This window comes from Zingiber officinale, chromosome 6A (genome assembly GCF_018446385.1).
Source record: "Zingiber officinale cultivar Zhangliang chromosome 6A, Zo_v1.1, whole genome shotgun sequence".
Classification (NCBI taxonomy): Eukaryota; Viridiplantae; Streptophyta; class Magnoliopsida; order Zingiberales; family Zingiberaceae; genus Zingiber; species Zingiber officinale.
In genome coordinates this window covers 150,952,812-150,980,009 of record NC_055997.1, presented here as the reverse complement: position 1 = coordinate 150,980,009, position 27,198 = coordinate 150,952,812, and the positions used below count along the sequence as shown (strand labels likewise).

The 27,198-nt window shown below is 39.8% G+C and overlaps 1 protein-coding gene across 1 annotated transcript; it reads right to left on the bottom strand.

Moving 5' to 3' along the window:
* Positions 1–1,367: 1,367 nt before the first annotated feature.
* LOC121995515 (HIV Tat-specific factor 1-like) lies at positions 1,368–6,263 on the bottom strand. The gene is made up of 9 exons (XM_042549239.1): positions 6,195–6,263; positions 5,771–5,932; positions 4,273–4,362; positions 4,099–4,201; positions 3,918–3,998; positions 2,954–3,030; positions 2,765–2,845; positions 2,068–2,159; positions 1,368–1,737 (listed from the first exon to the last, which is right to left on the bottom strand). Exons 1-9 carry the CDS (start codon positions 6,261–6,263, stop codon positions 1,614–1,616), a joined length of 879 nt encoding a protein of 292 aa, XP_042405173.1. The 3' UTR covers positions 1,368–1,613.
* Between the last annotated feature and the right edge of the window lie 20,935 nt (positions 6,264–27,198).

Below are 27,198 nucleotides of genomic sequence, written 5' to 3'. Positions count from 1 at the left end.
CATTTAACCTATTAAATAAAAACTATTATATCATATTATTTTTTATATTTATATATTTAAAAAATTAAAAATATATTTACTATATTTATAAATTACTGATTATAAATTAATTTTATAAAAAAAATTATTTGATTAGTATTAGATATTCATAAATAATATTTCGGATGAAATCGACCTCAGATTAATATTGACAAAGCTCGGGTTGGCTCGAACTTAGATTTCGATGTTTAATAATATATAAGAGAAATCAAGTAGATCAAAGAGAATCGAATACTTACTTGAGAAGTCCAATAGAAAGTTGGCAAAAGAAAAATTCAAATAGGTCAAGGAGGATCGGACACTTGGTGATCAAAATTCTAATAGAAAGTTGACAAGAAAAAAAGTCCTAATAGGTTAAGAAAGGCCGAACACTTGATGATCAAAAGTCCAACGGATATTTGAGATCCTGCACATATTTTGTCTAATCAAGGTTTCTAATATTAACTAAATTGATCATTTTAGTAAATATATCTGACTCTATCATATTAAAAGGAAATTTAATTTATTAGATATATTCTGTAATTTTCAAAATCAAGTTGAACAATATTTTAATTATAAAATACTTTCTTTTCATTCTGATTGGGGAGACAATATCAAGCTCTCTATCGTGATCTTATCTCTTGTAGAATTGTTTGTTGAGTTTCTTGTCCTCACACTCCATAACAAAATAGTTATGCTGAAATAAAATATAGACATATAGTTAAAACTGTCTTAATTCTTTTTCATCATGCATCAATTCTGTATAAATTTTGAGATAAAATTATTTGCACTACAGTATATCTCATAAATCGACTTCTTACCCTTTTACTTAATGATAAGTGGCTTTTGAAAAATCTTTATAATTAAACTCCTGATTAAATAGACAATCTTTTATTTACTATGGGTGTTTAAATGTCATTTGTATTCATTATTATCATGGCATGTCTCCCCAACAATTTTTTTGATGAAATAATCAAAATTATATGATAAGCATCACTTAATCTCTACTATTTCTTTAGCTTACACTAGAAGAGACCTTTTTTTAGACAGAGGAGTACATCAAAGCTAATTAAACGGCTACTTTAACTTTACCAAGCTACCGAGTAAATAAATGAGGATTAAGATTGGTTAGCGATGAAAAATAATCGAGAGACTCATTCCAATGTTGGACTCATTTCAAACTCAACTATTAACACCATACGTTGGTGTTGTTAACTAACATGCCAAAGTTTTCAAGTATAATGATGAGTTTTCGAGCAACTATTTTCACGATAGCAATGGCATACCTTTGAAGCAAAGTCGATTCCACCTCAGCAGTGGATCACAAGTGTGTATCTGGCATCCGCATAAATGGCAATCCATAGTTTCTATTGTTTACAAAAACCTTCAATGTTATCAATAGAGATACTAAGTGTTGGTACCCTACTCGATAACGGAGGATAGAGGATAGAGGATAGAGGATAGAGGATAGAAGAAAGTACCAAGATTCAAAGCTCATCAGTAGCTACAATCTTAAAGATGGATTCAACTACTTGCAAGCTACATAAATATTCATTTCCATCCAACTCACAACAAATGCATTTTGTCAAGTGAACTCAATCTGCATCCAGCTCCGCGCCAAACTGTTCAAGCCTTGACACCTCGGCATCTATATCACGGATAAGAGCATGGTTGATAGAGCCATTGTCTATGCTTGCATGTATTTGTTTTCCACCAAACCTATAAACTCATTCGGTTAGGCAAGTTAGATGGAGAAAATCAACATCATGATTGAAATGAGGAAGTGATTGCTTGAATGCTATGAGCAAAATTGTTTATCCTGCTCTCAGGTTAATCTATTAAGGGATCAAAAGCCAAGGCTAAAATATGGCTCGGGAATGAACAAGTGTTATTTGTGGTATCCCCGAGCAAGTCTTGCAATCCATGTGGGATCATCACCAGACAATATTTCATCTTGAAAGTATCAAATTGCACAGATAGAAATGCATATCGATAGTAAGCATTAAATCAGACGTATATATTAGGGACTCAAGTGTTGAGAAAGCAAACCATCTTCCATTCATTAGCTCAATGCACTTTTCAGCATCTTTCTGGTTCTTGTATTTCACTAAAATTACACCCTGTGGGTGATTCTCACACACCTATGCCAAAACAGAATTATCAATATCATAGCTATAAAAATATGTAACGGATACAAAACAGTCAAATTAATGTGACAAGCATGGATTTACATATCAGTTTTTGAGTCATTAGCTATGAAAGAAGATAAGGCAGAGGGGTGCAAAGCAAGTTCAACACAACTGCAGGGATTCCATGGCATTGATGTCAGGGATTTAACAAAGGCCGGAAGCTAATGAAAAGAAAAAGTTGCAGTGAGGTAGGGAGATAGTGGCACAACGCAGAGAATGCACTGCGAGTGCTGCAACACAGAAAAGTTGCTGGAATGTGGTGGTTCTGTGAAGGCAACATGTTAAAGGTAATAATTTTGCAGCAACATGCTGAGAGCAGCAGCAAACGATGATTGCAATGAGGAAAAAAACAAAGAGGTGGTTGCACAAGACAAAATTGATTGGATTGTAGCAAAGTCAACCAGTAGAACATTTGGCACTCCAACTACCTATAATTGTCTGAAAGTGAGAGGGGGCAGATTACAACTTCAGGGGAAATTATAATGTTCCTATACATCACATTTCCTATGTACAGCATAAAATTAACACCAACTACAAGGTGCATTGAAACAAAATACCTTGACTGAATCAACAGCCCCCAACTTTGAGCACTCTTCCCTAACATCTTGTTCAAGTTCTGGCTGAAGAGTCTCATCATCCTGCTTAGAGTGACAACCAAATTTTTACACATAGCTTTATCAGACTTAATTCACAGATTAAAATAACTAACTAGCATGATTTATCATTTGAAGGTACCACTAGCATACCCTTAACTCAGCAGGGGTGAACATATTGCGCAAAATGACAGTAGCTGGAATTTGCACCTTTGAATCATCATGTCCACCTAGAATAAGAAATCAGAATGCTTAACAAATAACAATATAACAAGTTAAACAAAAAACAGTACAAACTCACAAGTTTTATGAAAAGTGATAGTTAAAAACTACAAAAACACAGAAAAACAAAACCGCACATAAGCTTGATCTTCATTAAGAGAATAAAGAGAAGAAACCAAAAAACACAGTAAAATATAGATGTTGGTTCAAGGTTTTAAATCTTATGTTTCAATAAACTCTAGGTTTTGAAGATGGCAAATAAGTTATCTTAACGATTACATTGAAATATTTCTTGGGGTAAAACTAGCAAAAGGGCTTGATCAAGAATAATTTCTTGGGAAAAATACTGATCTCACTTAGGTGGAATGCTTGGGAAATTTAACTATTTAGCTTCTTTTTTACATCCTAACTCACAAAATATAATTCTTAGAAGCAAAGCATGACTCTCGACGCCATACTAAATTGTTCTCCTCTTTTCCTGTCTTCTGCACTTGCACGGAAAAGATTATTGTGGAGATCCAAAAGAACTAAAAGTTGTTTAGTCAAAGAAAATATATTGCTAATCAAAAGTAGAATGAGTGTACATTGGCCAAAGCAAAAAGATAAATGGTGGACCCTTGACAGTAAAATAATATAGCTAATGACAGAAATGCAAACAACTATTTTGGAAAAAAAAAAAAAGACAGCCCGGTGCAGGAAGCACCCGCTATGCGGGGTCATGGGGAAGGATCCATTATACACAGCCTTATCCTACTTTTCGCAAGAGGTTGTTTTCAAGGATTCGAACCCGTGACCTTTTGGTCACAAAGCAACAACTTTATCATTGCGCCAAAGCTCCCCTTCCATTAAAATGATTCACACAATATGAAACCGTAGTAGAAAGTTAAAACATTACCCCATCCAAGAATCTTATCTTCAACTCTTTTCAATTTCTTTTTCTTTCTCTTGTCAGTCTGCTTTGCTATAAATACTTCCCCTGAACAAGAATTTATGTATTTAAACAATATTTTGATGCGTGAATAAACTAGTAACATAACTTTTGAAAAGACTTAGCTCAAAGTGAATTTTCATCAAACCTTTTTGCTCAAACCTAGCTTGGCTTACAGACATAAGAGTCTTTCCACCAGAACGAAGAGGTGTTCCATCCAAAAGTTGGATTGATAAAGCAACAGATGGCTCCTACATTTCAAAAGTTAAATGAAAACTACAAATTTCTATTTGGGTGTGATGTCGAATACAACAAGTGTTACCTTCAAGTATGAAACAAGTGCATCACCCTTTATTATGCCTGTTTCTTTATCAGTGTAGATTTTTACACGAGGCTTTTTTGTTTCAGGATCCTGTACAAGACAACATAAAAAGCTATTAAGAGAGAGTAACTAAAAAGAAGAACAAGATATCATAAGCCTACATGTTAACTTCCAGATACAATTATCTGATAATACAACAGTGAAAGAGCACAAAGCAAAAGCCAGAGTCTGTTTTGGGATTGGTTAATTCAAAATCTAAGTATCATTTGTATTGGATTAGCAGAATTGGTTGTATCAGGAAAACTAAAAAAAATTGAAAACAAGGAGGAAAATAATATTTTGATGTATATGAAGATGAAATGCACTTTAAGATTTAATTTGCTAATCTGATACTAATATTCAAATGATAAGCCAATGATTATATGAACTTATTCTCTATTGTATTTAAAATCCACAAATTGTTTCGAAATAATATATTATATAGCTATTTATTATATGTTATGTCTTGCTACGTTTTACTTATTGTGACATTTTATCTTGCCAAATGTTTCTAATTTCTTAACTGTTGACACGTATATCAATCTCGCCTATAAGCATTAAGCAATAGGTTTTACTTGTTAAATGCATTTATATATATTTCCATGCCTATTGAGTATTAATCATCAACTCATCATGGTTAAGAGGAGTAACATTACGCCTCTTTCTAGGGAATACCCTGAACAGAACCTGTGCTTCCATCTCTTTTTCAGATGCTTTCCAACAATTTTTAGCAGAAGCCAACTGTTCCCAGGTGCCTGACTTGTTTTTCATATTATTTATATTCCTTCAGACTTGTTTTTTTAGGCAAGGGTTGACTGGAAAAATGTCTGGATCAGTTGACTCTAATGCTCTGTTTACTCGGATGGACAGATGAGTGAGAGAAAGGAATCAATTACGGAGCAATATCTTCGCAGCAAGAGAAGGGAAAATAATGTAATCCCTAGGGAAGAGAAAGGGGAGAGAAAGGAAAGAATCCTCAGGCAGCACTTCAAATGCTCAAGAGATCTGGCGGCGTTGAGCTCCGTGATTCTTCCTCTTTGATTGCCGTTCCAGCTATTGGTTTCGGCAGATCTATTAGCATTGAAGATTCGCATTCCGGAATCTCTGGTGGAATCTCCCTGAAAGCTGGTTGTTGGAGAGGTTAATCTGCCCTAGGTTTGGCGAGATGGCAGCGCCGCAGGTGTCCAAGAACCTGCCGGTAAGGATATTGTCCTGGAGCTCGATCTGTGAGAGCTTCGGAAATCAAATGCACACTTCACTTCATTTAATTGTGAAAGAAAGAAAAAGAAATCATAAAGCATCCCCAACAAATATCGACATAATAATGAATTTAGAAAGTAAAGAGATGTGGGCAGCATAGCGAGTCGAGAACCCACAAAAAGGGCACTCGCTTTCTGTGTGCAATTTTTGATCTGTGATCTTATTCTTTTAGCAAGATTTGGAGTGAATCAGACTCAACTTTTCTCGTCTCCAGAAACCTCAAAGCGGCGGAAAAACCAAGGCGGAAGAAGCTGAAGAAATCTCCTGGAGCCACCTCGCAATCTGCCGAGCTCGTGCTGCTCGTGCTCGCGAGGTTGAAGGGAAGAAATGGGGATGGTGGTCTGTTGGCGGACAGAGGTAGCTAATGGAGTTGAGGCAGAGTTGCAGCTAAGGACGGATGGCTTCTTTCCGTCCGATTTTGAGGGGATGAAAAAAATGCCTTAAAATGGATCCACGGATGGTTTCGTCAATCGTCCGCCCATTATTTTAGAAGAGGTAAACAAGAGAAAGGATCAATAATCCATCTTCTTCTGTAAAGTAAACAGTAAAAACTTTTCTTACGGAAAACTTTTCTTTCTTTCATTCATCCGTCCAACCGAATAAACAGAGCATAAAAGACTAGCCTGCCAGTTTATTAACAGGTTCTGACTGATTCTTGGTGTTTTACTTTTATTCCCATAATTTATGGTCATGCCTAAGAAGCTACCAATAGCAATAGGTTGCTGATTGGCATCCAATTGCTTGGACAAAATCAGAATAGCAAAGGCACATCCTGATGGAACTCGGAATATTCAGGTTTGAAATGTAAAAATTTAAGAGGGCAGAAAAATCCCATCAAAAACCTAGGCATTTAGTTTGACAATCCCAGTACCTAAGCATGACTAATAACAATTTCATTTGCCATGTCGGACAAAGGCAAGAACCCAGCAGAATAGCAATTTATAGTAAAAAGCATGTCATAGTGGAATTTGCAGAAGTGCAATTCAGAGAAAAGAATGTCATAAGAGAATTAGACATTATAACTTCAAGAGTGGAAAGATGGTTATTGTTGGAAATGTGAATGGAATAAAAAGATGGGGATGAAGAGACTATTGTGCATGAGTTTAGTCCCACATTAGAAGTCTCTTGGCTTTATTGTTGGTTTATATTATGACACATGCATTGACGTTGTAAACATATGCATAGGGAGAGCTCTCTCATGCGTGAGTGCGCAAGGGTGGGTGCAAATCCAGGGTCCGGATTGTACTGATTCAAGGTTGACTCGTGCGCGAGCACGACTTGTGCATGTTGAATGCCGGACCGGTTGAGGTAAAATTTATCCAAAAGAATGAACCAACATATAGCCACTTGAATCTTGCTCAGGATGTAATGGAAGCATTAATTTCAATTCCGTAACAAACTCATTAATGGTGATTTCGTAACGTCTCAGTATTAATGACGACATTAATCTCATTAATAATGATTCTGTAACGTCTCGACATTAATGAAGACATTAAACCCATTAATGACGAAATTAAACTCAGCATTAAATGATCATAATTTGATCATTTATTGCAGGCAAGATGAGAGCTCCTATATAAGGAGGCTGGATCTTGAGCAAAGCGAAGGAAAAAAGAACGAAAGCAAAGCGAAAGCAAGAGAATTCCTCCACCTTCGTTCCCTGATTCTTTTCCCTCAGTCGTGCATCCGCTCGGCTAAACTATTTGTGATAGCACTCAGGTGCATTCTCAGTTCGCCACGAACAACCAGTGCTTGGTTGCGTTCGTGGTCTTGCCGTTGTATCCTAGGAAACAGACGATCCGAGAAAACCTCGAAGCACAGCCGGAGGTGGGACGAATCTGTTTCAAGGAAACTGCGTCGATCGCAGGCCTCGGTCCGGTGCTCTGTTTGTCCGCTCGGTTGGACTCTTCATTTGCTGGGTCGGCCACTCGCCCTTCTGATCTGCCCGACTGGTCTCCCGCTCTGCCTGTCTATCTTTCAGTCTGCTCGGACGATCTGATTGCTCAGACTCTGAGGTCAGAAAAATCAGCCCCTGCTGGCAGCCTGAGATTATCTACTCAGGTCATTTTAACTGTGAGTTGAATTTAATTCGAGTATTTAGATTCAGCTAATTTCCTGTAAATCTCCGGCTACAGATTGTTTGGTGTCCAACAATCTTGAAACAGAGTCGATTCTGTTGAGATGGCCACGGAACGAAATGTTGAGGTGCAACAGACTCAACATGTTCAGGCCCCCTCCGCCCTGATTGGAACTGTGCCAATCAGTCATAGGGAAAGGCCAGAGAAGTTCAGTGGACTGAACTTCAAGAGGTGGCAGCAGAAGATGCTCTTCTACCTGACCACACTCAATCTGGCTCAGTTCTTGACCGAGGACCCTCCCAAACGCACTGAGGATGTTGATGCGCAAACCATCAGTACAGTGGAGGCATGGACTCATTCCGAGTTCCTTTGCCGAAACTACATCCTTAACTGCCTTGCCGACTCGCTGTATGCTGTGTATAGCATGAAGAGTACAGCTAAGGAACTGTGGGAGTCCCTAGACAAGAAATACAAGACGGATGACGCAGGGGCAAAGAAGTTCATCGTGGGCAGATTCCTGGACTACAAGATGATTGACTCCAAGACGGTGATCAGTCAAGTCCAGGAGCTTCAGGTGATCTTGCACGAGATCCACTCAGAAGGAATGGTTCTGAGTGAAACCTTCCAAGTGGCTGCTATCATCGAGAAGCTGCCTCCCGGCTGGAAGGATTTCAAGAACTACCTGAAGCACAAGCGGAAGGAGATGAATGTGGAGGAACTCATTGTTCGACTTCGCATCGAAGAAGACAACAAGAGTTCAGAGAGAAAGTTGTTCTCTCCGGCTACTGTCAAAGCCAACGTGGTCGAGCACGGACAAAGCTCGAAACGGAAGAACCCCAAGTCTTCCAAGATAGGACCCAAAGGAGGCATCAGCAAGAAGAAATTCTCTGGGAAGTGCTTCAACTGTGACAAAGTGGGTCACAAATCTTCGGAGTGCAGAAAGCCGAAGAAGAAGCAGGAGGCCAACCTGAACGAGGGACCAGAAATGGACGACCTCTGCGCTGAACCTGATCGGTTCAAACCCGCGACAATGGTGGATCGATACTGGAGCCACTCGACATGTCTGCTGCAACAAGGAGCTGCTCCACAACTTCGAAGAAGTCACTGGAGACAAACTGTTCATGGGAAACTCAGCAACCTCGGACATCACGGGCCAAGGAAAGGTGGTGCTGAAGATGACCTCGGGCAAGGACCTCACTCTGAACAATGTGTTGTATGTTCCAGAGATTCGGAAGAATTTAGTGTCCGGATCACTTCTGAGCAAGCATGGCTTTCGCATTGTTTTTGAGTCGAACAGAGTTGTATTGTCCAATAATGGGAGGTTTGTAGGAAGAGACTATGTATCTGATGGGCTGTTTAAGCTCAATGTAATGGCCATTAGGTCCAAGATAAATAAAACTGAAAGCTCTTCCACTTATATGTTTGAGTCTTCATGTTTGTGGCATGGTAGACTAGGACATGTTAACTACGATGTATTGCGTAGATTAATAAACATGCAAAGCATACCTACATTCCACCTTGACCCAAAACACAAGTGTGAGATTTGTGTTGAAGCGAAAATGACAAGGTCATCCTTTCAACATATTGAAAGAAGTAACGAACCACTTGACCTAATCCACACTGACGTGTGCGATCTAAAAGGTACGCCAACGCGTGGTGGAAATAAATACTTCATCACTTTTGTAGATGATAACACAAATAGTCCTGAACCCGAAGAGAGACTGACTTGAACTCAGTCAGGCCAGCAGGTCTCTCTTCCCCGAAGAAATACGTGTAGATAGTATCTAACGTAATGTGGAAGTAAGGATCGCCAAATGGCAGGTCCCTACTGGGGTAGCATAAGAAGGTAGACTCTGAAACCCTAAGACCTAGGGTGGTGCGTAGCAAGGTGGGAGTCAGCTCTATGTCAACGCCAGCAACTCTAGTGGAGTACCTATTATCATCAACCCTCTCAAGGTTGTGATAAAACTGTGCACATAACTCCTGATTTACTGTATCATTGCAGTAAACCAATTGGTCCATTTGATAGTGCTCTATCATTTGGATACATGGCTGACAGAACTGGGTATAAAAGGTCCTATTTACATATCTAGGTTTGATAGGTTCAAAAATGTAATTGGCAAAGGTATCCCTAAGATGTATAGTGGGGAATTTGATATCTGCTGATGGAAGTCTATCTGGATTAGGATCAACGTGTCGGCGTTTCCTATTTTCAACGATTTTACCAAAAATTGACAAAGATAAACAGAAATTTTATGTACAACTTGATTGGGAAGGATTGGGATTATACCTAGGAGGCATTGCCAGGTGTTGAGGGAAGATTAAATGGGTAGAAGGCGCCTTGGTTGCTAGGAATCGTACGCAGGAATGTGCTCGGCGTCGGCAGAAGATCGAACAGAAAGACTCTGTTCATTTTCTAAATCTGAGAATTGAAGGCGCCTTAAGAGTGTTTAAGGCGCCTTGAGTAGAAGGCGCTCGGATCGATCCGAGGCGCCTTAAGGTGATGCGGCGGGAACTTTCCCGCCGCTCTTGGAGGCGCCTTCCAGTGTGGGAGGCGCCTCTATGAGGCGCCCTCCCCTTTATATATTTTATATATATATTAAATAATTTAATAAGGTTTTTAGATTAAGAAAAAATTTTAAGGTTTAATGGATTTTGTAAAATAATTTTGAAAAAAAAATATTTTTGAAATTCAAGTTTTTAAAATAATTTTGAAATTTAAGTTTTTTTAAAACAATTTTGAAATTTAAGTTTTTAAAACAATTTTGAAATTTAAATTTTTAAAACAATTTTGAAATTTAAGTTGTTAAAACAATTTTGAAATTTAAGTATTTAGAACAATTTTAAAATTTAAGTTTTTAAAACAATTTTGAAATTTAAGTTTTTAAAATAATTTTGAAATTTAAGTTTTTAAAACATTTTTGAAATTTAGATTTTTAAAATAATTTTGAACTTTAGATTTTTAAAATAATTTTGAACTTTAAGTTTTTAAAACAATTCTGACATTTAAATTTTTAAAACAATTTTGAAATTTAAGTTTTTAAAACAATTTTGAAATTTAAGTTTTTAAAACAATTTTGAAATTTAGATTTTAAAATAATTTTGAAATTTAAGTTTTTAAAACAATTTTGAAATTTAGATTTTTAAAATAATTTTGAACTTTAGATTTTTAAAATAATTTTGAACTTTAAGTTTTTAAAACAATTTTGAAATTTAAGTTTTTAAAATAATTTTGAAATTTAGATTTTTTAAAACAATTTTGAAATTTAAGTTTTTAAAACAATTTTGAAATTTAAGTTTTTAGAACAATTTTGAAATTTAAGTTCTTAAAACAATTTTGAAATTTAAGTTTTTAAAACAATTTTGAGATTTAAGTTTTTAAAACAATTTTGAAATTTAAATTTTTAAAACAATTTTGAAATTTAAGTTCTTAAAACAATTTTGAAATTTAGTTTAAAATAATTTAATTAATTTAATTTTAATTTCTTAGTCATCTCACTCGATCTAGATTGTCAATCAGGGAATCCTATAATTGTTGTGAGATGAATTATTGTTGAATTTAAGGGTCTGGTTTAACTTTGTGTTAGATTCAGGTTTAGCTTTGAGTTCAACAAGTAAGCATTCTTTGGATAAACTTCTGGGCTATGGTGAATCACACGGAGCTCATTAAAGTAACCATGCCTTCGAGGTTTTCCAAATAGTCCTACCCATTGAACTTAATACTAATCCTTGGTCTAACTAGTTAGGATTCATTTAAGGGTAGCTTCGGTCAGTTCCACTTGGCCAAATGCACCAGGTCGAAGTCATATCTTCCTAGACATGCGATGCCCAAGTTTTCCTAACGTACTATCATCCAAAAACTTCATCGGTACTGTGGTTCAAGTTAAACTCAGCCCTTTTAAAACTAGCCTTAATTACCCTGCCGGGTAATCTACTCTTGTTTTACCCATTTCGGGTAAATTAGGTTCAGTTACCCTGTCGGGTAGTTCAGTTGGAGGTGCCAGCTAGTTTGGATCCACCATCTATTTTTGAATTTTGAATTTAATTTTGAATTTTTAATTTTGATTTTGATTTTTGAATTTAAAATTTAATTTCGAATTTTTAATTTTGATTTTGAATTTAGAATTTAAAATTTAATTTCGAATTTTTAATTTTTATTTTGAATTTTGAATTTTGAATTTAATTTCAAATTTTTAATTTTTATTTTGAATTTTGAATTTAGAATTTAGAATTTAATTTCGAATTTTTAATTTTAAATTTTTAAGATCGTTTTCCTTTTAACTTTCCCTGGATCATAGCCTCGATTTGATCTATCGAGGTAGTGTTTTCATCCTTCTGAACCCAGTATTGGTCAAGTCCAACTTGATTGATCAATTTAGACTTGGGGACCCATGCTTGGACTAATTTACTACCTTGTTTGTTTATTAAGGATAAATAAGATCTATATTTCTTTTTACTTTTATATCCCAGCCCAGTTTTGTTGTAGACGGCTCTTTGTGTTCCAAGAATTAGGTCCAAGTTCTTGGATCCCAGAGAAAACCGTTCTAAAGTATTTTTTAAATCTTTTACCTGATTTTTCAAACTAGAGTTTTCTTCCTGAAGTTTTTGAACTTGAGTAGAATTTCCAGTTTGAACTTGATCAGGTAAAGAATTAGTGTTTGTCACTTATTTAAGGACGGCTACTTCCTTTAGAAGTGATTTAATCCTAAGGTTTGATTTAGCTAGTTTGCGAAGTAAGTAATTAACTAAATTATTAAGCCTTGGAATGCTTACAGTGGAGTCTGGCCCTTCTGAAACGGATGTGGATCCGTGGCTTTGCTCGGACTCTGCTTCTGACTCGCTCTCGATGATCTGGTCCCGGGCCATCAGTGCGAGTAGACTTGTTTGATCAAGTTCATCGTCGTCGTCCTCTGAAGAAGATTCGTCTCAGGTTGCTTTCAGGGCCTTCTTTCTTCTTTGCTTTTTGGCCTCCTTTTGGTTGGGACAGTTGGCTTTGATATGCCCATTCTGGTTGCACCCGTAACAAGTGACTTCGAACTTTACCTTTGAGTTTGGTTGGGCCTCCCTGGACTGAACTGCCTTCTTCAGATCTTTCTTGTTGAAGCCCTTCTTCTTCTTGTAGAGCTTCTTCACAAGATTCACGAGTTCGCTGGTCAGTTCATCCTCTGAATCTTCTGAGTCGGGTTCGTCTTCTGATTCTGATTCAATTTTTCACCGTACTCTTGATTCCCGTGTTCGACTCGTACCTGCAACCAAAGCAATACCCTTCTCGGATGGCTGTGCATGAGTTTGTTCATGAAGTTCAAATTCAGAAAATAACTCGTCTAACTTTAAAGAAGATAAGTCTTTGGAGACCTTGTAGGCATCTACCATTGATGCCCACAATGTACTCCTTGGAAACGAATTTAATGCATACCTTATGACGTCTCGATTTTCGACTCTCTGTCCAATTGTATGAAGAGAGTTAAGAATGTCCTGGATGCGTGCGTGAAGCTGGCTCGCCGTCTCACCTTCCTGTATTTTTAAATTATACAATTTATTAAATAATAAATCTCTTTTACTTACTTTTGTGTCTATGGTGCCCTCGTGGAGTTCGATCAGCTTTTCCCAGAGTTCCTTCGTGGTTGAAAAGGGACCGACTCTGTTGAACTCCTCCTTGGTAAGACCGCACTGGATGGTGCAGGTAGCTTTGGCGTCGGCTTCCACCTTTTTGATGAAGGCTGGCTCCCAGTTCTCACAGGATGTAGGCTTACCGTCTGTATCAGTTGGTAGTTGAAGTCCTGTCTTGACTATCATCCAGGTGTCGAACTGAATCTTCAGATATATCTCCATTCGCCCCTTCCAATATCCGAAGTCTTCTCCGGAAAATAGTGGGGGACGAACAGTGTTATATCCTTCTTGTTGAGTCATTTTAGACCTAAATAAGCAAAAGCAAAAAGATCTATTCCAAGACTATGTCTTGGATTAGTAGTGCGGGAGGAAGTAGAAAAATAACGAGCTCAAGTGGTATTGACCAACTTTGAGCAACACTGAAAAAATTAGAACTTTAGCTAATTAGCTAATTTCTAATTGACTCCGAAACAAAATACCATAAAAAAACTATTTTGAATGGTGGTTGCACCAATTCAAAACAACCCCGCTCTGATACCAATTGTTGGATCGAGACCGCGCTAGAGGGGGGGTGAATAGCGCTCGCGGCTATTTCGTTCGATTCGTAAAACACTTGAGTAAAGACGCAGCGGAATAAAAACAAACAACACAAAGACACAGGTCAATTTTACTTCGTTCGGAGCCTAAGGCGACTCCTACTCGAAGGCCCGCGATCCTTGATCGCTTTCGGTGGGCAACAACTATAAGTTCGAAAGTATACAAAAGATGATTTACAAGTAATGCAGTAAATAATCTTATACCGACAATGGAAAATACTAAATTGAAGCTTCGGGTTGTCGGTGTCGAGTTGCAGCACTTTGATAGCCATGATTTTGGCTATATTATTGTGAATCATAATGCATATTTTTATTAGTTTATTCATAGCTTAATCTCTCATTAGCATCATATCTCAATATTGCATTTGATTTTGAACTTAATTACAAATTAGCTAGTTTTCATGGTATTTGGTGCTAATATTTGACTCTTATTTTGTAGGCATCAAAAGGGGTATGGACCCGATCAGATTGGACCACACTTGGGCTCAAATTAAAGACAAATCAAGTCGATCAAGCCTCGGAGCATTATGGGCCGTTCATCCAAGATTGAGCAGATCTGAGCCATCCATTGAAGATCTGGCCGATCCAACTTAATGGGGAGCAGATCTGAGCCATTTATGAAGATCCAGAAGTTTTGATCCAGATCTGAGTTCATCCAGCCATTGATCCAGCAGAATAAATTTGGACCGTTCATTTAAGACTGGGCGGATCTGGGCCATCCAGTAGTGATCTGATCGATCCGACCAGCAGGAGAGTAGATCCAGACCCTAGATCAACATCAGCACATTCGGATCATATTTTAGGCAAACTTTCACCGTTGATTTAGCTCCGAATTAATCATAGCCGTCCATTCAGATCCAGATCTGATTTAAATCTGAGAAGCTACAGTGTTCTTCTTCGTCGATTCCTCCGCACTGTGCTTCACGTCCAACGGCGAGTTTTCTTCAGGATTTCGGCCCCATCCTCCTTCAGATCTACTTCTCAACGAGTCTAAAGTGAGTGACCTTATATTTCCAGCTGATTTCTACATTTTGGATATGGAAGGCGATGTATTAATGAATAGAGCTCCAATTATTTTGGGAAGACCGTTCCTTAAGACTGCCAGAACTAAGATTGATGTGCATGCTGAAACTTTATCTATGGAGATTGCTGATGTAGTTGTTCAATTTAGCATTTTTGATACGATGCAACAAAAGAAGAACCATTCTATTTTCAGTGTTTATAAATCCGAATGGCTGGATACTATGAATTTTATTGATGCGGATTATGATGAAATTGTTTCAGACTCTAATGAATTGGGTTGTGAATCTAAACATTCTGGAGGTTGTATTGATAACAGGGAAATAGTTGAGGTAAGATTTGATTGTGGTCAAACTTCTGTGGATGAATCTATAAGTGTAGGGGATTGCATGGAAGCATTACCCCAAGAATCACCTAAATTGGATATAAGTGAAGATAGTGTAGGGACTTGTGCTATGGAGCCAAGCACCCAAGAATCACTACCAATTATTGTACCTTCATCAGAACTAGATATTGAATCACAGGAAATTTCAAAGGACATTGCAGAGGAAGTTGTGGAGCCAGTGAGACAACCAAAGGAACTGACTAACCCATTGAACTCTTTTTGTGTTACCAATATTTTTTCTAATGGTGTTATTGAGATGCAGGAGGTGTCTACTGGTCAACCCTTCAAAGTGTATAGCAACCAACTTAAGAAATTCCTTCGGGGGAGGAAATGATGTAGAGTGGACAATGTGGACAATAATGATGCAATTCACCAAAATCAAAGGGGAGTTCGTTCCAACTTAGCTTTTATTTTTGTTTTCACAAATAATAAGTCTTTGCTTTCACAACTTAGTTTTTAGTTTGTTTCTTTTAGCTTGCTTAGTTGCTTAATAAATTCTTTGTTTTCAAATAATAAGTTTAGTATAAGGGAATAAATTCTTTACTGTTTACAATTCCCTTATAGAATAAAGTTTGAATTTGGAATAAAAAAATGGTACCCCCTTGACAATTTTTCTATAACATGTTAGAAGTAAGGAATGTGAGCTAGATTTGAGAATCTATTTTGGGGCTTAATGTCAATAATGGACTTTTAATTTTCTTAAGGTTTCTACTTAATGATGGACACTTGATTGGTAAATTGGATTGATACATTTTCATGCCTAGTGAGGATAAGCCTTATTTGAATGATGCACTTGTGTTATTGCACTCTAAAACTTGCTTTGATTCTTTCAAAACCACAATTCAATGGATTGAATCATGTTTATGAAGGTAATTCTATTTGCTTCTTTCTTCTACACAAATCTTGCTAATTTTTCTTGATAATCATCATATCATTTGATGTCTTTTCATTTGTGGATATGGATATATTGCATGCTATATGATGGATATTTTGGCTAAGGTAGATTAAGTTGAAGTGTGGGGGAAAGAGTTTTTGGAATAATGGGATGTATGAAGTAATTGGAATGGTGCATGATTTAGGAGAGCAAGTGTTAAAGGGTTATTTTTTGGAAAAAAAATTTCTTGTGCCAATTGATATTTCTGATTTTAGATAGCATGGTTTAAATTCAAGCTTTTAATATTGCATTGCCAAATAGAATCATTCTTTGAGTTTATTCATGTATAGAGCAAGCTTAATTAGCTTTGAATTATGGAAACTAGTACCATGGTGATCCCTTGAGAACAATCTTTGTGCTGTTTTGATTTGTAACGAAATGGATCAATATATTATTGATTGAAATTGAGAGCTGGAGTCTCCGCAAACAGATATGCAGTTGCAAAGCTTAGGTTGGAAAACTGTGAATTTCAGAGAGAGTTATGAGCATTCAAAGGAAGTTTGATCCGAAGACTAAGTTTGTACCAATTAGTGTCATCAGTTTTCTAAATTGCAGGGAAAAGCAGTGAGCATTTTACAATTGCAGATTCTAATGGATATCTGTTTTGGAGAGCAGAATTTGGAATTAAGTTAGTGGACAACATTTCATTTATGGAGCACTAGAAGATATCTCATTTAAATTGAAAAGAAGGAATTTTAGAGTGAGACTTTGATACAAAACAGTGATACAAACTGAAACTGCAAGAATCTGTTCTGGAATTGTTTTCTGTTTCAGGGAATTGCAGCTAGCAGAATTTGATAACTGAAGTGTTGATTGAATTGCTGAATTCAATAGCTAAACTTAGCTACGGAATTGTAACTAATCATTGTGAAGAAATCAGTAATGAGCTTGGTTGCTATTAGTAATTCTATTGTGGTGTGGAGCTTGTCAATATGAAATTAAGCTTAAGAAGTTGCTGAAACTGTGGAGTTTTTATAGCTACTGATATTTGATTAAATGGATCCAAGTTCGGAATTCTTTTGTTGAGCATCATTCCTCTCATGGAGAACCTTCAATTTCTATTTATATAGTACTTCAAGATATTATCATAATTTTGTAAATGAAGGAGGTGAAACATGGGAATTTCAGAACTATGAAATTGAGCTACAATTCTGTGATCAAACTATTGGAAACTTACAGCTGTACCAATTTTTTTTAATTGATGTTATGATCATTTAGAGGATTGAATTCAAATTTTTATTGAGTGAATGCTAAATGTGGGACATTGATAAGTTCAATTATTCAATTATCATGCTTGTATGACTTGGAATTCCAAATCTTGATACTCAATCCGGGAAATTGAATCAAGGTCAGTGATATATGTAAGCTTCTGATTTTGTGTATTTGCTGTTGTAAATGAGGAGCAGTTGTAAGCCGATTTTGAAAATGTGAGTTGGGAGCTGTTGAAACTGAAAAGTTCAGGGAACTGAAATTGGAAATCTGACTATTTCATTGAACTGAAATGAAGTTGCTGAATGCTGAATTGTTGTAGAAATGCTAGAGGATTGCAGAATGGCAGAGAGGAACAGATTTGAGGAGATTCTGATTGTAGTGGGTTGCAGAGACAGCTACTTGAAAATTCTGTGCCAGCTGCATTATAATGCTTTTATCAAGTAAACCTTTGGGAGATCATTTAGTTATGGTTTAGTTGCTGTTGGAATGGAGAAGCTAACAGCTGATGCCGATTTGATCCAAGTAATCTTTAAGTGCATGAAGTATGCTGTAAGTTGCTGCAGTGAGGAAATATTCAGGAATTGAGCAAGTTCGTGCTTAAAAGTTCAAGCTAATTGATTATCAGAAATGAATTGAACCTAAGCTAGATAAAACAGAAGTTGTTAATAGCAGATACAGAGAACAGAAGCTACAGCAGGAAAGGAATGGAGTTTCATTGCTCGAGACGAGCAAGGACTTAAGTGTGGGGGAAGTTTTGGATTTTCTTTTCACAAATTGATTGAGTTTTGTGTCCTGTGTATTGTAAGTGAAATGCAGCTGAAATTTGATTGTGAACTGCTTTCTGAAATGAACTAGGAACAAAGCAAGAATGTGCATAGAATTGCTGAAACATTGCAAGGAAATCTAGTAACTGAATTGAAACAGTGAGGGAACAGCTGGATATCAAAGGTGAACTGATGGAAGCTGTTGAAGTCTATCAATTGGAATGCTGTGCAGGAAGTCTTCAAGTTTACAGAGGAAACTTTTCAGAAATTGATACTGAATAGTGCTAGTGGAGCTGGTATTTGTTTGTGCCGGAATTGTGAAAGGCTAAGAATTGAAGCTGAGTAAATGAAGATTGCTGGAATTTTGAATGAATGAAATGGTTTTCAAGGGTTAATTTGTAGAGATGCATTTATTAAAATTAAAGAATGAGGAATTGAAAGTTTTGATTAATGGTGAAGCGATTAGAAGAGAGTTAAGGAAGAAGTTAAAGAAGGGAGTATGGTCAAGTATTCATTAGATAGCATTCTTTTGTATCCATGTCTTCCACTAGAACTAAAATTCAATCTTTCTTTCTTATCTTTTCTTTGTTGTTAATTCTTTCTTTACTTATCTTTTCTTGCAATTAATGTTTGATTTGCACTTAATTCATATTCTTACATTTTCTTGTTCATGATTAACCTTTATAATGTGATTGATATCCATGATCATGGTGGAGAGTAGAAGATAAGCAAGCATATGGTAGTGCAAGAAGCACAAGTAGCATGAGTGCCCTCCATTTTTGTGATTACATGTGAGATAGGATGAGGGTCACAAAAATTCTATCTTGTGGGGTTTTAGTGTGAAATCAATTCCTATTTATTCATGATGGATGGAAATTATTATGTGGTTAACCAAGAGTAAAGTTTGAAGTCCATGAATGCTTGAGATTTTTGGAATGTGATAATCTTAGATGGTTTACTTTCTTTTATTTCTAATCATGTTTAGAAATTTGTTTAGGGGGTGCCATTTAAGTAGGATTTTTAGTTTTCTTGACTTGAACGGGACGTCCAAGATTAAGTGTGGGGGATATGATAGCCATGATTTTGGCTATATTATTGTGAATCATAATGCATGTTTTTATTAGTTTATTCATAGCTTAATCTCTCATTAGCATCATATCTCAATATTGCATTTGATTTTGAACTTAATTACAAATTAGCTAGTTTTCATGGTATTTGGTGCTAATATTTGACTCTTATTTTGTAGGCATCAAAAGGGGTATGGACCCGATCAGATTGGACCACACTTGGGCTCAAATTAAAGACAAATCAAGTCGATCAAGCCTCGGAGCATTATGGGCCGTTCATCCAAGATTGAGCAGATCTGAGCCATCCATTGAAGATCTGGCCGATCCAACTTAATGGGAAGCAGATCTGAGCCATTTATGAAGATCCAGAAGTTTTGATCCAGATCTGAGTTCATCCAGCCATTGATCCAGCCGAATAAATTTGGACCGTTCATTTAAGACTGGGCGGATCTGGGCCATCCAGTGGTGATCTGATCGATCCGACCAACAGGAGAGTAGATCCAGACCCTAGATCAACATCAGCACATTCAGATCATATTTTAGGCAAACTTTCACCGTTGATTTAGCTCCGAATTAATCATAGCCGTCCGTTCAGATCCAGATCTGATTTAAATCTGAGAAGCTACAGTGTTCTTCTTCGTCGATTCCTCCGCACTGTGCTTCACGTCCCGCGGCGAGTTTTCTTCAGGATTTCGGCCCCATCCTCCTTCAGATCTACTTCTCAACGAGTCTAATTGGCGTTGGAGCTTCCATTCTTTTGCTTCTAGGCTCGGATCTTCCGCACGCGTCGGCGATCTCCACCTCCGGAGCTCAGATTTGTGCGATCGAATCCTCTGTTTCAGCCATCGTCGGAGGATTTCTTCGGTGATATTGGCTTGTTCTCCGTCAGAGAGCATCGGGACAGAGAATTCTGATTCCAGATCTGCGGAATTTCGAGCTGGGCAGTTCCATTCTTTTCCAGCTTTTCCAGGAAAGTCTTCTTTGGTGCTGGAACAGATTGGATTGAATTGAAGTTTCATTCAATTAGCTTGTGTCGTAGCAAGAGAAGGCTTGTTAGAAGAGTAGATTTGGATAGAGATGATTTAGATTTTGATTTTACAGTCTATTGTTTCTACAATTTTGTTTCCTTTAGATGTTGTTTTCGTTTTTGGATTCCTGCTCTTTGAATTTGAACCGAGTAGTTATAATTGTGCTCCTCTAGGTTTTATTTCTGCAATAAAATTCTGTTGCATCTGTTCTTTGATTAGAAATGGTTTAGAATCAATTTTTTGCAAATGAATGAATTTCTGCATCCTTGTTTCTTTAGCTCATGCTATTAAATTTCTTTGTTCTCGAATTCTGAATTGTTTAGTTCTATTTTTGTTACCTTCGAGTGCTTTTGTGCAATTCAATTCCATTTTCTCTCCTTCTTGTTCCAATAGCTAGAGTTCTACATTTTGTTTTCAGTTTTCTTTTCCTTGCTGAGATTCCAGCTTCGTATCAAGTCTTTGCACATGTTATATTCTGCAACTTAAGTTCCATGTATTCATTTTGGTTAATAAAGCAAAGGGTAAGTTAGTGTCTTTAGCTAGGTTTTAATCATTGTAATTAGATCAGTTTGCTTAGTTGCAATTCAATTCGTAATTTAGGTTATGAACAAAACCAAAACATTTTCATTTTATCAGAAGAAAACCTCAAAAAGAAGAATAACTCTAGACTAAGATCAAACATTCTACTATTAGTTTCCTTGTGAGATTCGACTTGGGACTCCATATTACACGAGATTACTAAAGTTAATTGAGTCCTTAACTCTTATTAATTTGATGTGTCACGTGACACGAAAATGGTAAACACCACACTTCGGGACGAGTTCGTTAGCAGCTAAATGCAGAGGGAAGACTTGAATCTTGTTATCTTGAGCTGCTGGTCGAATCCTCTTTATAAACAGTGTTCAAGACGCCTTAAACAAGCTCCAAGGCGCCTTAAATGAGAATTTTATCCCGATCTGCTCGCTGGGATAATCCTTTGACTGCCGCGACCTGAAGGCGCCTTAAACCCTTTCAAGGCGCCTCCAAGCTGTCTAAGGCGCCTTCAACCCATCCAAGGCGCCTTAAGCCCGCTCTTCGCGCCAGCTCAGGATTTTGAACCCGAGGCGCCTCCAAGTCCCATGGAGGCGCCTCGGATACTGTTCATCCGAGGTAAATCTTCGTTATTTTGTACCTGCAAGATATGTTAGTCCCAAACAACATCCTGCAACACAAGGTTAGCACAAAATAACAATATGGATAATAAAGAATGTTTAAGACAGTCTCTGGACTGTCCGGATCTGACTTCGGATTTTCGACCGGAAACCCTAGGTCGACCCGACGCCTACTGCTCCCTCTACGGGGAACGCGTCCTCACCTACTCCACTCAGGAGATTTACCTGCTGCCAGTGCGATCCTCCAGATCAACTGGACTTTTGCTCAGCACTCGACGCTTCCGGACTTTCTGCTGGACATCTGCTTCCCGGCCAGTCCAGTCTTTCACCTGGTTCGCGACACCAGGACTTTCCACCTAGGGTTACCACCCCCTAGGACTTTTGCCTGAAGCCATCAACCTGCCAAGACTTTCCCATAGGGTTACCGCCCCCTATGACCTAGGGTTACCACCCCCTAGGGTTTATCCCTTTGCCTAACCGCAGCTAGGACTTTCCTGAAATCCTCAAGTAGACTTGTTAGAATACAAAACACCTTAACTTTGAATTCTTTGCCATTATCAAAACACGAGTTCGATTGTCAGATGCTTCCCGCACCAACACTGGTCAGTCTTTTCTTCAATGCTTAGAAACTTTGCTCACATTTGTCTGACCATTCAAACTTCTTGTTCTTCCTAGTTAGGGCTGTTAGTGGAGAGGCTATCTTGGAAAAGTCCTCCACAAATTTCCTGTAATACCCAGCTAAACCAAGGAAGCTTCTTATCTCCCTGGCGTTCTTGGGTCTACACCAGTGGTTGACCGCCTTTATTTTGGTAGGATCCACCTGGATACCTTCTTTAGAAATGATGTGACCTAGAAACGCCACCTGCTTAAATCAAAACTCACACTTTGAGAATTTGGCATAAAGTTATTTTTGCTGAAGGGTCTGCAGTACGATTCTCAAGTGCGTGTCATGCTCCTCTAGGGTTCTTGAATAAATTAGAATGTCGTCGATGAAAACAATGACGAATTTGTCGAGGTATTCTCCGAATACTCTGTTCATTAAGTCTATGAAGACCGTAGGTGCATTAGTCACACCAAAAGACATGACTACAAACTCGTAGTGTCCATATCTGGTCCTGAAAGCTGTTCTGGGTATATCACTTTCTTTCACTTTCAACTGATGGTATCTAGAGCGCAGGTCTATCTTAGAGAACACTGTTGTCCCCTTTAACTGATCAAATAGAGCATCTATTATGGGAAGAGGGTACTTGTTCTTAACTGTTACTTTGTTCAGCGCTCTATAATCTATGCACATCCGCATAGATCTGCCTTTCTTCTTAACAAACAACACTGGAGCTCCCCAGGGTGAATGACTAGGGCAGATGAAACTCTTGTCAAGTAGCTCCTGAAGTTGTTCTTGTAACTCTTTTAGCTCTGCTGGAGACATTTGGTACGGAGCTTTTGAAATTGGACCGGTGCCAAGAACCAACTCAATTTCAAACTCCACTTCTCCGTTGGGTGGTAGTCCAGGTAGCTCTTCTGGAAATACCTCTGGATACTCACAGATAACCCGAACATCTTCCTATTTGGGTCCTTTTTGTCCTTCTGTATTCACAATGTATGCAAGAAAGCCAGCACACCCTTTAGCTAACATTTGGTGAGCTGTTAAAGAAGATAGGAACTTCTTAGTCCTCCTCTTTGGGACTCCCGTGAATTCAAAGGGTGGTTCGCCTTCTGGGCTGAAGATCACTTTCCTTCTGCGGCAGTCCACCGAAGCACTGTACTTGCTGAGGAAATCCATACCCAGAATAACATCAAAATCCTGCATCGCAAGGACTACTAAATTAACATATAGCTCTCAGTCTGAAATTTTGACTAGTACAGCCCGAAGCCACAGGTTGGTATCAGAGCAGTCCCCATTCTTCAGCATCACACACACATCAGCATCAGCCTTGCCGTCTTCAAGTAAGAAAGTACTTTTTTTTTTATTATGCATTTCCTTATTAATTGCAGTATAGAGAAATCCTTAGAAGTATTTGCTTATATGTGTTTAAGTAAGATAAAAGTTTTTGTTTTTGTTTTCTTTCTATGTTTATATATATATATATATATATATATATATATATATGATCCGGTAGTAAGAGTGGGCCCCCCCCCTTTTCTTGCAAAGTCAACGCCAAGGGGAAGTCACCGGAACAGCCGCCCACCCAGAGGAGAGTGTGGTCCGCCCGGACGGACGGCCGTAGACGGCCGGTCCGATTGGACTGCCGGCCGGTCGATGGAATCGAGTACCCTGAGGGGTCCGGCCGGCTCGCACTTATAGTTGGGAGGCACCCTGTCAAATCGGGGTTCCGACGTTCAGTTAAAAAGGTCATGGACCGAGCTGACCTTTTGACCGACCGCAGTCATAAAGCACCCCTGTTTGTTAGTCTCCACAAAGCACAAGTAAACCACTGCGGATGTCCGGTCGGATGTTTAGGTATCTGTCCGCTCGGACTACAAGTTTGGAGCAAAGGAAAAGGCCAGAGGATTTCTTTCTTTGACAACCTGTAGGTTTCACGTGTGTGTCATGCTCCAAATCTTGTGACAGGGGATTCTGCTGTCCCATCGAGGGCATGCTTTGACTGTAGCGATATGGGTCAGGTAAACTTTCTGACAGCCGCGTACCTAGGAAAGGACAGGTAAGCTTTCTGACAGCCGCATACCTAGGATAGGACAGAGGACACTTATGCACCTTGGCACGCGTGCCCAAACCTTTCACAGCTCTATATAAAGAACCTCGTGTTTCATCGACAGGGGATTCAACGTACTCGAGACTTCGGAGCCACCTTGTTCATCGTGATTTACCCGACTTGAGCGTTGAGGGTCGTCACTGAATCCCTTCCCTACCGACTGCGTGATAGCCGAGCATCTCGACACTAGTTGAGATCTACATCACGAGCCTTGAGCGCCACGCGCCCGCCTCGCTGACTGTTCTGACAGATCAAATTGGCGCCGCCTGGGAACGCCTCCCGCATCCGATCGGCACAATGGACGAGGCCGGACGACAACACACGTGACGCTTTCAACAGAGGAACTCGACGCCCGGTCGAGATAAGGGCCGCCAAACTCATGGAGCAAAAATAAAAAGCATCCGCCGAGCGGAGGGAGCAACAAGCGACATCTGCGTCTGGTAGCCGAGCCACCGTCGCATTCCACCGAGCCTTGTTTCGCACTCAAGCCGCACCACTCAAGAGATAGAGGCTCTTCGTATGAAATGCCAAGGCGATGATGAAAGGGAAAGCCCCGCGCACTCATCTCCCGAGCGGACCAATCGCCAATTCTCGAAGATATTTTACGAGACCCTCTGCCAGCACTACGTGCCTCCGACGATCAGCGAATGATGGAACAACGGACCGGATGATCATTGGGTAAGTTTGATAATACAACCACGCTCCATCAATACACCGATGGAGTGAAGTGCCGCGTCTTCCACCACTCTCTGGATCGGCTCAACGGTGGTTCCAGAGGTTGCGGACGGATCCATCACAAGCTTCAAAGACTTCGAACGGCCTTCCTCCACCACTTCGCCAGTAGTTATCGGAAAACAAGTGTTAGCTTGTTCGCCATCAAGCAAGAACCAAAAGAATCGCTCGAGCTTACATCCAGCGATTCAACCAAGTGACGATGGACATCCCAACGGCCACATCGGAGACGATGATGAATGCCTTCACGCAAGGCCTTGTGGATGGGGATTTCTTCCGGTCGCTCATCCGAAAGCCGCCCGAGATTATGATCACATGCTACATCGGCCAACGAATATATAAATGTGGAAGAAGCGCAAGCCGCTCGAAAAAAGGAAACCAGCCGAGCGCGCACATGTTCATGCCGAGCGGAAACAAGACACCGCTGCCACCCACCCAGAGGACCGAGGGTCAAAGCAATTCGATCCCCCCATGCCATGTCGCACGTGAAGCTGCCGCTCGGCCCAAGCCTAAGAAGAGGTGGACCCCTATGTCGCAAATTCCACCAAACGGATACGCACAACACGAGGGATTGCCAAGCCTTCCCTTTGTGTCCAATCCTGTTCGAGAGCCGAACGACGGTCTCCTCCCTCGACAGAGGGCAACCTGGAAGCTGACCGGACCCGCATAGAGAGGCGACATCACCGACGCCTGATCGGATAGATCCCCAAGACAGAGAGTCCGGACGTCCAGAGAACGGTCCCACCGTCCGCCGGAGGAGGAAAATAGGAGCAATACTTCCCGGGGCGAGATCAGTTATTGCTGGTGGACCGACCGAGGAGATTCCAACCGAGCCCGAAAGGCAGGCATGGCAGCCACGCAGTCGGCTGTAGCCAAGAGCGGGCAAGTGGACCGGAAATCACTTTCGGCCCGGAGACTTGGAAGGAGTAGAAGTGCCCCATGACGACGCTGCTCATTAAAGCGGTAATAGCAAATTACACTATTCATCGCATATTCGTTGACACAGGGAGCTCGGTCAACATCATATTCAAGAAGGCGTTTGATCACCTGCAAATTGATCGAGCCGAGCCGCCGCCCATGACTACCCCGCCTACGGGTTTACGGCAACGGTTCACCGGCTTGACAGATCCTACTGGCCACCTCACCGGGGAAGAGTCGCTCAGAGGACCAGACAATAAACTTCGTGGTGGTCGACTCTCCATCGTCCTACAATGTCATTGCTCGGCGAATTCCGAGCGGTTGTTTCAACCTTCCACCAGAAGATAAAGTTCCCCGTGGAAGACAAAGTAGGAGAAGTGCGTGGAGATCAACTAGCAGCTCGGCGATGCTATATAGAGATGATCCGAGCAGAAGCTTCTTTCACTCGGAAGGCCCCCCGAATCGAGGTACACGCCATAACCGAGAAACCTCCTGCTTTAATTTATGATGAAAAGGAGGAAGTGCAGATCCATCCGACCCGATCGGAGGCCACCACTTTCATCGCCTCGGATCTAGAGGAAAAACAGAAGAAGAAGCTGATCCAATGCCTCCAAAGAAAATCATGATGTCTTTGTTTGGTCGACACACGAGTTGCCCGAATTTCGCCGAGCCTAGCGCAACATGAGTTGCATGTCCGACCGACGCCTACCAAAGGAAGCGTAAAAAGAGATTTTAGCCGAGCGTAATGCCATAATCCCGCGGAAGTAGAGAAACTCGAGGCCGCCACATACGCGAGGTGCAGCTCCAGCTGGCTAGCTAACGTGGTATTGGTCTCCAAGCCGGGCAAAGTGGAGAGTTGCATTGACTTTCGGGACTTAAACAAAGCATGTCCCAAAGATTTTTATCCTCTGCCCCGGATAGATCAGCTGGTGGACTCTACGGCCGGCTGTGAATTAATTTGCATGCTCGACGCCTACCAGGGCTATCACCAGGTACCGCTCGCCCGCGAAGATCAGGAAAAGGTTAGCTTCGTGACTGCCAACGGCACTTACTGTTACAACGTGATGCCGTTCGGATTGAAGAATGCCGGGGCCACCTATCAACGCTTGATGAACAAAGTGTTCAGGGAGCAGATAGGGCGGAATCTGGAAGTTTATGTGGACGACATTCTTATTAAATCCGTCCTAGCGGCAGATCTCTTTAAAGACATGGAAGAGACATTCCGAACGCTGCGCAAATACGGAGTCAAGCTGAATCCCCAGAAGTGCCTGTTCGGAGCAAAGGGAGGACGTTTCTTGGGATACGTAGTGACCGAGCGGGGAATCGAAGCCAACCCCGGCAAGGTGAAAGCTCTGCAAGACATGCTTCCTCCCAGAAACACAAGGGAAGTGCAACGGTTGACCGGTCGGATAACTGCTTTG